This window comes from Vanacampus margaritifer, chromosome 18, assembly GCF_051991255.1.
Source record: "Vanacampus margaritifer isolate UIUO_Vmar chromosome 18, RoL_Vmar_1.0, whole genome shotgun sequence".
In the NCBI taxonomy this organism is placed as follows: Eukaryota; Metazoa; Chordata; class Actinopteri; order Syngnathiformes; family Syngnathidae; genus Vanacampus; species Vanacampus margaritifer.
In genome coordinates, this window is record NC_135449.1 from 852,836 (window position 1) to 863,029 (window position 10,194).

The following is a 10,194-nucleotide window of genomic DNA, read 5'->3' on the forward strand; positions in this document are numbered from 1 at the left end:
CGGCCCTTCATTACATCAGAATATTTGTTGAATATTTGAGTTGAGTCACAGTTTGGATTAGCCACGCCTCCATATGCAAATGAGAGCCCGTATTCCACTGACGGGCGAACGTTTGCGTTGTTGGTGAATGTTGATTCAGGTCAAGGTTCAAGTTTCATAAATGTTCTCTAGAGAGTTCAAATGTTGATCTCCCTTGACCGGCATTCACAAACGTTGGCTCCTCAGCGGGATTCGGGTTCAAACTAAGCTAAATTGGTGCTAACCGCATACCAGCGGTCTTTTTTTTTTTTTTTTTGACTCACTTGTGTTATTTCAATTTTGATGGCGATTGGTTGTAAAACTCAAGATGAACGTGAAACTCTTCAAATGAGGAGAGACTCATTTTTTAGTATGACAACATTTTTCAACAACAAAAACATCTAAACATCGACTCGGTAGCGTTACAAAAGAGACCATTTTTTTCAAATACCCACAATAATAACAGCATTTATGTCGCAGCTCTTAAAACAAAAGTGCTGGCCACAAAAACATACCAACTTCTTCAAATACAAGAAGAAGAAAAAGAATAAATAAAATGCACTTAATAGGACAAAAGCACCCAAAAATTGAAGTGGGTCGATTCAGAGTTTGCCTGCTTGAGATCTCCTGCAACAAAGTTCACCAATTCCGGTCCTCGAGGTCCGGAATCCTGCAGATCTCCGCCTACCAACAACACCTGATTCGAAAGGCCAGCATCAGGTGTGCTGGTGGGCGGAAACATCTAAAACATGCAGGACTTCGGACCTCGAGGACCAGAATTCAAGAACCCTGTCCTAGAAGAGCCCATGCAATAATATGCGGGCTTTACCATAATACACAATAACAATGAATTGACATTTGTCGAGGAATATCACACACGTTGTCAGCTGCAACGTCAAGAAACACAACAAAGAAGAAACGACTGTTGGTCACATTTAGCCCCGAAAACTCGACGATGCCGGTTAACTCGACATCTGGACTACGACTGGGCCTTGCTTTCAATTCATCCTTTCAAACCAGGATCATTAGAAAAGCGCCATTTGTGGATCTCACTCTGCTTCATCTAGCCTTCCTACCTTCCTTTAGTCTTTCCTCTGGTCTCTTGAGGTCTCCCTAATCTGTTGGAATTGAGATGTTTCTGGGCTTGGTGAAAGATTCTGGTTTTGTAACTCTGTGGGTGGAGTCTGGTTGGTGCTGGGTTTCACTTTGCATCAGCTTTCTTTCCTTTGATCCTTCCTCTGGTCTCCTGACAACTTCTCCACTCTGGCGGGACTCTGAAGTGTCCGGTTAAGGTGACGGGTCTGGCATTTCTAAGATGTTTCAGGTGAATTAAAGAGCACAAAGTCTCGGGCGCAATTGCCGGGACGCTTTCCAAAGTCGCCCGATCTCATTCCTGCTGAGAGTTGGAGTTTGCGGCGAGCTCCGTTTGAACGGTGGAGAGCTTTGCCTCGCCTTCCCCCCGGGAGTTGTCGCCGGACGGCGCCGGTTGGTCCGCCCGCCGCTTGGAGTCGCCGGCCGAGTCCAACTCCAGGAAGGCCTCTCGGGTTTGCGGTTTGATGAAGTGCATGGGCGGCGCCTGGACGACGGCGTGCGAGCGGCGCTGCCGGACGCACTGCGAGAGCGCCGAGACGCAGCTCTTCTTGAAGTTGTCGTTCATGAAGGCGTAGACGAGCGGGTTGTTGAAGCTGTTGAAGAAGCCGACGGCCTGCACCACCGCCAGCGTCATGTTGAGCGTCACCTCGTCGTATTTCTTCTCCAAGTCGTCTGAAGGCAAACAAACGCTTGTCACGGACGCACGGACGCGCGGACGCAAAGCGGCCAACACTCAAGTGGGACTCTTTACAGTATTCGAAGAGCATGTGGACGGCGTGGAACGGCGCCCAGCAGACGGTGAACAGCGCCACGATGATCATCATCATCTTCACAGCTCGCTTCTTTTTCCTGAGGGAGACAAACTCAAAAGTTGGCCTTCGCTCAACACGAACGCATCAATGACGACAAATCCACTTCGGACCGCTACATACAATTCTGGGTCAAAAATGGACCCATCCTCTACTTGGGTCAATTTGAGTCAAGAAGCGGATCTTTCAGCGTAAAACAACTGATCAATGTTGGTCCGATCCTTCACGTGAGTGCACGTTTGCAAGCTGATTCTCCCTTTTCATATTTCTGACTTACATCTTTCAAGTTCTGTACTTTGAAATGGAACATGGCGTCCTTTACTAGATCCAGATGGCTTCTGGAATCGTCTTTTTGGATAAACCCAAGGGCGGGAAAAGGATATGAATGACGAAAACAAATATTTGGCCTGACGTCCTAAGCGACACAAATCCGGAAAACGGAACGCCCTCATTTCCATCGTCAAGTTTGACATGCTTGGAAAATGAGCTTCTCATCCCCGACGAGATCCAGACGGCTTCAGTGGGCTAATGAAGGAAAAAAAAGACTTTTGTTGGAGGTCGTGACCTCCAACAAAGGAAACGATCCCCGATGATGTCATCTACAAACATCTCAGAGACGTCCAAACATTTGTTTTTCTCCTTTGTCATTTGTGCTTCCATTTCACGGACGAAAGCATACATTTGAAGACAAACCTTTTGGTTGAGGTTAAGGATAGACCGATTATCGGTGCCAATATTTGGCATTTTGACAAATTTGACATCCCTTTAATGTCCCCGATTGAGTCAATCAAGTTCCATTCCAAGCTTAGGCTGTTTTCCAGCAATCTCATTTGTGTCTAACAACATCTACAAGGTTACAAAAGACCTCGAGAGGACCCTTAAGCTCGATCCCAAGTCCACCTGATCCCTACCTGTCCATCTTGACGAGCTCCCGCTGGTTCATGGTGTTGAGGACGGACGAGTCTCCCACCCGCTTGCGCACCCACAGCTCAAAGGCGATGCGCGTGTAGAGGACGAGCATGGCGGCGAGCGGGAGCAGGAAGAGCGCCGCCATGATGAAGGTGGCGTAGGCCTGCCGCTCGCCCGGCGAGCGCCACGTCTCCTGGCAGCACACGTGGTGGCGCTCGTACACAAAGTCGTACTTGACCTGCGCCGGCAAGGGGGAGACGCGTCGTCATGTGACGCAGACGGACGACCTCGCTATTTCATCACGGCTGACTTTTAAATGTCACGCATTCGTGGCGTGGCTTTGAGACTAATCACGTTTTTTTTTTTTATCCTTTTTGAAAATGAGCCTTCCACAGCTTCTTCTCACCTTTTAATTCCTCTCAAGTATTTTTAGGCCAGTCTGCGAGAAAAGAAATGTTCACTGAGTTTTTTTGGGCCCTTTAGTTGGTGAGCATTTGACAAAACCTTCGCGATCCGATTACCCGCGAAGGTCGTCGTAAGCGAGGAAAAAGCAGCTAAAATGTCTGATTGGCTTTTTTCCAGTTGGACTCTTTTCATGCGACGCGGCTTTCAAAGCGCGCCGCAAATGGAGGCCTTCGTTTTTTGCGCTCATTTGCATTTGGCAGGCGTGACTCACTTTGAGCTGCTGCACGAACAACATCGGCGAGCCCACCATCAGCGACGCCGTCCACACCAGGCCTGCCACGAACCGTCGGCACAAACAGGAAGCAGAAACCACATCAAGCAATTCTCACGCTGGCGGCAGACGTCGTCCACCTTTCGAGCGCTTTCAAGGACGACGTCGAGACAATCGCAATCTTCCGCCAACGCTTTCCCAAACAAGCACCGGAAATTTCATCTCTGCGTGTTTGGTTTTTTTTTTAAGCGCTGAAAACAATTTAGTCTCCAAGCAACTTGTGTGCTTGTTTGTTATCTGTCGCCGCACAGCAATTGGCAAGAGGACTAAGCGATAACAGCAGCATTTCAAAAAATGATTAGCTTATTTTTGATTTCTTCTTTTATATCATCGGATCCTGATTCTCATCATGTTTCTTAAAACGGCCACTTTTAAAGCATCTGTACTGAAAACTAAAGAAAATAGAGACTATTAACATATGAAGAATAGGATGAGTATAAAATACGATAGAAAATGTTTGATGGAGTAAATATGCTCCTGATCGACCTCAAATTGATGGCGATCACTAATCGCGACGCCCCCGTCGCCTTTCGGCGAATACGATCCCAGATGGGGCAACTTTGAAAGGGGAAATCCCAGGAAAAGGAAAGTGTGAAATAACGACCCAGCATCTTGTAGGCTCGCTTGCACGTGGACTGTCGCCTCATCCGCAGCGGGAAGACGATGCCCAGGTAGCGCTCGATGGCGATGCAGGTCATGGTGAGGATGCCCGTCACCACCGCCGTGGTCTGCACGAAGGGGACCGTTTTGCAAACCAGCACCCCTGCAAGAAAACCACATGTGGGGCGGGGGGGGGGGTGGGTGGTTGTGGGTGTATATATGTAAATCCACAAGTTCAAAATGATGATTATTTGTGAATCCACTGTTTTGGGGCATCTTCAGACTATTACAATAAAATGTAAAAAAAATAAATTTCCATACAGTTTTGTTTCTTTGCCTGACAATCACAACATTTGAGCTATTATGTCATTTTCAATAACGGTAAAGACATTGAATTTCATTTTGGCAAAGCAATTTTACTCATATGAGTATTTGAATTATTGGCAATTGTTACCATTGAAAAGGCAATAATGGTTTCTAAGAAGAAGAACAAAGCTGTAGAATTCATATTTTTTACACATTTAATGGCAAAATGTCTCTAGCGTTTGTGCCCCAAATTAAATATCAAGATTTGCAACGTGTTTTCTGAAGATGCTTATTACATTTTTACACATATAGGATTTTTCTCCTATTGTTTAAAATGCCTTTTGCATTAAAAAAAAACACACACACACAAATGTCTGAGGAGTTCCTGTTTTTTGTTTTTTGTTCGGATCATCTGCCGAATTTGAAGGGCAACGCGTCCATTGTGCAAGTTGCGTGGATGTTAAAGATGTTATCCTGAAGAAGTTCTGTTCTTCAGATGACATTTGCCCTGAAATGGATGTATTTATTCATCTTTGGATTTTTTTTGTACTCATCGCATTATTCACAATCACAAATGTTTACGTGTAAAAAAAAAAAAGAAAGAAGTCAAAGTAAAATAGTTGAGCATGTAAAAGAAAACTCATTTGAACCACAATCCCAAAATTACAGTTTTTTTTTTTTTGGACGTCACCACAAAATTGTAGCTTTTTGAATGATGTTCATTTTTTTTCCGCCGAGAAAAGAATGCGAAAAGCAAAAGGTCTGCTTTGCACCCGACTGACCTCCGACCCACTGCGAGGTGATGTTCTGCAGCAGCGTGAAGGGCACGCAGAAGAAAGTGATGAGCAGGTCGCTGACGGCCAGCGAGCAGATGAAGACGTCGGTGGCGGTTCTGGTTCTGACGCTGCGCTTCCGGAGCACCACCGACAGCACCAGGCTGTTCCCGCCCAGCGCCAGCGCGAAGATGAGCGCGTAGACGACCACGAAGGCCGTCTTGGCGCCGAGCGGCAGCTCCGCCACGTACACCAGCGGCGGGATCTTGTACGTGCGGATGAAGTCCTGCCGGCTCAGGTTGTAGCGCAGCAGCGTCTCGCGGAGCACTTCCGGCGTGATCCTCAGGACGGGCGGCGGCGGTGGCGGCGGCCAAGGGTCCGCGGACGGTGCCGACATCGCCACCGACTACGCGCGCGCGCACGTGGTGAAAGATTGTCGACTGCCCTGCATGCGCGGCATGAGGAGGGAGAGATGGAGGGGGGGCGCTTAGTGCTGCCTCCTCCTCCTCCTCCTCTTCTGCTGCTGGACAGAACTCGGTGACAAAAAAAAATCACACTTTTGTATTTAAAAAGACCAAAAATCTGCTACGCCGTTAAATAACACGTACAGACGCTTCAAAAACGAACCACATTTTTTTACCCGAGGCGGCAAAAATGCTTCTACTGAAAGAGCGGAGTCAACTCTCTTACTTGAGTAAAAAGTATTTTCAAATGCTCGTAGAGTACAAAAAAATACTATGGTAGCAAAATAACTCGCACTGTGTACTTGAGTATAGAAATACTGATACTAAAAGTACGTGAACTCTTTTACTACAGACACCTCAGATGTATACTAATTCTTAAGTACAAAAAGTAATCTGAATTTTTACCTGACTTGGCAAAAGTACTCCCGCGTACTTTGTACTTACGTCAAAGATTCAACTATTAAATAAAAAGTACACATTTTCAAATACACAAGTACAAACAAAAAACGACTTTTACCTGTGTTTGCAAGTACTGATACTAAAAGACTGGTAAAAAATAGCAAATGTTTTCAACTTTAAGTGAAAGACTCATTCATGATCTGAAAAACGATTCTGGCCTATGAAAACAAGAGTTGCCGCAAACGTCCATGTTGGCTAATACTTGCTCTAGTTTAAAGCTAGCTTGAAACATGACAAGATGGCCGAATCTCTCCTCGAACGAATCCACATGATTTGCTGCGAGAATTTGTCGACGTACGTACGACGCCTGTTTCAAAATATAGGAAGTTGGAAAAAGTTGACTTTTGGTTGTGCAAAAACACGCAACTTGGCACTCATCTCAGCTCACAACGTGTTATTTCCTTCTCAGACAATACACACCCCCTGACCATTTATACCAAGAAAACTAGTATTGCACTTTTTCGTTGCGCCCTCTGGTGGACAAGAAATGTGACAACTTCGCCGTCATACCCTAAGTTGCCCCGTTTGTACTTAAGCACAAAAATGAACCCGATTTAAAAAGTACTTGAATTTTGAATCCCCTCTCTTTCCTCCTCATCTTTCCCTCCTGCTCCCCCTCCCCTCTTTCTTTCTCCTCCTCTTCCTCTATTGTCTTCCTCTGCTCTTCACCCTCCTCATCCTCATCTTTCTCCTTTCGCTCCCGCTGGTGTGATCCGTCGGTGCGCTCTGACGTCATTTTCCTTTTTCCTCCTCTACTTTGATATGAGTGGATTAATTTGTGAAGCCACAGTCCAATTAATGATGATCCAATCACCATGTGGAATTTCAACGACGTCCCGTGCAATTCATGATCATGTAAACCGTGGAATTAGCGTCAAGTCATTAAAATTCTTGCTCGGCCGCCAACGCGAGCGACTGCTTGAGTTTGGAGCCGCAACCAAAGCGACGTCTCGCACAAAAGCCATTAAGAGCATTGTTGTGAGGATGCACAATGTGGCGCTTAGCTGTCGTTTCTTAGCGACCGTCACAATCAACTTCCTCGCATGCAGATCCGCTTTCCACTTTTTTGCTCCCGATTAGTTTCGGCTCCACAATGTCAATTCCGAACAATTCGCAGCTGTGTCTTGCGTGAAAAACTTTGAGGTGCCTTTCCGCTAACATGTCCGGACAGCCAAGCGGGGGTCCCGACTGGCTCCCCCCGGAGTGGAACAAGACGCCGGTTGCGGGAGGCACGCCGAGGTTCGGCGCCCTCAGCCATCACTCCTTCTTCTCCAGGCACAACCCGCACCCGAGTCGCGTCAGGCACATTCAAGGTCAGCCAGCGCGTTCAGCAGCTGTTTGCCTTCTTGATCAGTGGGCGGGGGGCGCGGGGTGGGGGGGCATTCGGTGTCAAGTCCGTCGGTAAGTCTGAAAGAAGTGTGGTCTTGGCGTTCGTATTTACGTTACGTGTGATGACGTTGACGTTTCGAAATGACAACTTCCGGTATGTTGGCATGTAAATGCAAATCTACTCTAAATCGAACACAAGCGCTCATCTGAGAACATTTCTCAGCGTCTTTCCTGATGTTTTGCCGTTTTGATGCAGCAAACGGAAGTGAAAGCAATGCAAGATTCCCATATTTGTCCTCGTAAATCACGTTGTCCACCCTCAGGGCTGAACGGCAAGCCCGTCTGCTCGGTGCGAGACGACTGGTTGGTCAGCTCGTCGTTATTTCCGCATCCGCTCCTCAAGAATCACGTGCAGAATCACGTGCAGAGGCCCGCCGGCGCGCCGCTCTTCGCTTTCACGCCGCGTCAAGCGCACTACGGCAGCAAAGCAGGTAGAACACAAACAAACAAACAAACAACTATTTTCTTATAGTGTGCCGATGAACAATGCCGTTGAATAGTTTTCTTCTTCTTCTTTTGGCCCAGCAATCTTTTCCGAGGCTTGGCGAGACGAGCTCAGAGAGCTGGCAGCCAAAGTCACTTTGTCTTCTCAAGCGCAAGAAGGCAAACATGAGGTACCGATTTGGAGTACATACTTGGGGCCCTTTCTGATTGCTAACCGACTTCTTCAGCTCGCAGTCTTCTGACCGACAAGCTCCGCCCCTTTTCAAATGAAGCAAACCAATCATCAAGTCCGGAGAAGGGCTTCTCGGAATTTGCTAAGACCGTTTTTCACATTCACTCCATTTCTGCTCTCTAAACAACTTCATTAGCCAGAATTTGTGTGCATACTGTAAATCAAGTCCAATCCATCTGAAATGGTCGCCATGAATTTCCCTTTGTGCACTCGAGGCCGCATTTTCCATCCAACCAATCAGAATGAGTTTCCTCACTCTTTGGCAGGAGGAGCCGGTCCGCCGGCAAACCCAATACTCGGCCCAAACCGGGCGACTGGTCCCTCCGACCGCCAAGTCTCACCCCCGTCGACCTCACTCGCAGCGTCCGGACCACCACAGAGCTTTCCACGATCAGGAACTCACGGTACGTACGAAGGTCTCTTTCTTATATCCTGCCGGTTATGAATTTGACGGCCGGCGGCGAAGCGCTTGGACTCGCCCTAACGAAGCCGGTGACGAAAACGAACGCCAGCGTGATGAGTGAGGCCACGTTTGACATGCGACCGGCTCACCGGCGTCTTTTCCCCGCAGGTGCTGGAGCTGCTTTGTCAGATCCTGCAGACGGATTCGCTGCAGGCGCTCCAGCGGTGGCTTTTGACGGCCGGCCGCAGAGGTGACGTGACGCGGCGACACAAACGATGGCGACGCCCTCGCAATGATGCCGGCAATCTTTGCGCGTCTCGTTGATGTCCCCGCAGAGAAGGAGCTGGTGACGGCCATGATCCAGCAAGTGGACTTGTCGGGCCGCCGGCCGCCTGACCCGGACCGCCTTCTGGCGTCCGGCCCTTCGTCTTTCCGCCCGCCTTGGAGGACGGCGCAGCGAGCCAGGTCGGCGGTCTTTGATGTCAATTCTACTTACTTGAGGTCGTTGACCTTCAAGTTTGCGTTCATTGTTTGTGTGCTTTCTCAGATCGTGCCAGACGAACCGAACATCTGGCGGCGACGAGCCAGGTAGGCTTCCTCAAAGCCTCCTTGACTTTTCATTTCTATTCACATTTGTTAGCACAAATCCTTTTACAAAGAGCTTTCCATCGTGTTTGTCAATTTGAGAGAGAGAGAGAGAGAGAGAGAGAGAGAGAGAGAGAGAGAGAGAGAGAGAGAGAGATGGGACAATCAAAGGAAAGAAAGGATATGAAGTGAGAGAACGAGAGAGATGGAGACAGACTACAAAATATTGATACTTGACTCAATATTCATCTGGACATTTTCACATGGAGGTGCACTCACTTTTGTTGCCAAGGGTTTAGTCTGTGTGTCATTCTTGTGAGAAATGTACGTTCGTGTGATTTCTGACATATTTTTATTTTTGTCGTATTGTCGTGTGTCAGATTTTGAGGTGTAAAGAAACTAAATTTAACAAATGAAAATAAAGTGAGAGGGCAAAACAACAAAGTGCTGAGAATACTTTTGTTAGGGCCACAATTATTTATTTATTTTTTACCATTTTTCATTCTGATGTCGTGCTTCTTCTCCTTGGCAGAGACCGTCGGGGACGCGGAGGTCCTTGAAATCCGCGGATCAACAGGAAGCCCAAGATAAATCCCAATCATATAGAACGGATTTGGCGCCTTTTCGGCAGTCAATCATTTGCCTCACAAACAAGTAACGTGCAAGCCCTATTGGGGGGGGGGGGGGGCGTTGCACAAATGTCACATGTGGAATGACGTTACAGCAAAAAAAAGTCTCATGTGTAAAATGGTGTACTTTTCTGTTGGGGTTTACAAGAAATGCCAAATAATTCATGCTTATTGATAACATGTAAAACATTTGTAATGTGAGTGTAGTAGTTCTTTATTTTGTATTCTTGTAAATTTGTGACTCAATGGCACTCACTATATAGAATAGGCAATAATAATAATAATCCTGGAGATTCTGCCTAAGCCTTTTTCCGTTAGTTGATCTGTTCAAAGGGATGTTTGTTTT

General features: G+C 47.2%; 3 protein-coding genes across 3 annotated transcripts in view; 2 read left to right on the forward strand and 1 right to left on the reverse strand.

The window, feature by feature from the left end:
• The window catches only part of polr3a (polymerase (RNA) III (DNA directed) polypeptide A), a 38,323-nt gene extending 32,959 nt beyond the window's left edge, over window positions 1-5,364 (forward strand). The window contains exon 32 of the mRNA XM_077549781.1: window positions 5,214-5,364. The gene's annotated coding sequence lies outside the window, so the exon portion shown is untranslated. The remainder of the gene's footprint in view (window positions 1-5,213) is intronic.
• qrfprb (pyroglutamylated RFamide peptide receptor b) lies at window positions 368-5,640 on the reverse strand. The gene is made up of 6 exons (XM_077549794.1): window positions 5,253-5,640; window positions 4,169-4,327; window positions 3,505-3,566; window positions 2,831-3,066; window positions 1,862-1,959; window positions 368-1,782 (listed from the first exon to the last, which is right to left on the reverse strand). The coding sequence occupies exons 1-6, from the start codon at window positions 5,638-5,640 to the stop codon at window positions 1,406-1,408; spliced, it is 1,320 nt and encodes a 439-aa protein (XP_077405920.1). The 3' UTR covers window positions 368-1,405.
• A 1,685-nt stretch (window positions 5,641-7,325) lies between these two features.
• On the forward strand, window positions 7,326-9,893 carry tbata (thymus, brain and testes associated). Its single transcript, XM_077549795.1, has 8 exons — window positions 7,326-7,479; window positions 7,819-7,986; window positions 8,081-8,169; window positions 8,498-8,635; window positions 8,803-8,884; window positions 8,970-9,099; window positions 9,182-9,222; window positions 9,752-9,893. The coding sequence occupies exons 1-8, from the start codon at window positions 7,326-7,328 to the stop codon at window positions 9,808-9,810; spliced, it is 861 nt and encodes a 286-aa protein (XP_077405921.1). The 3' UTR covers window positions 9,811-9,893.
• The last annotated feature ends 301 nt before the right edge of the window (window positions 9,894-10,194 follow it).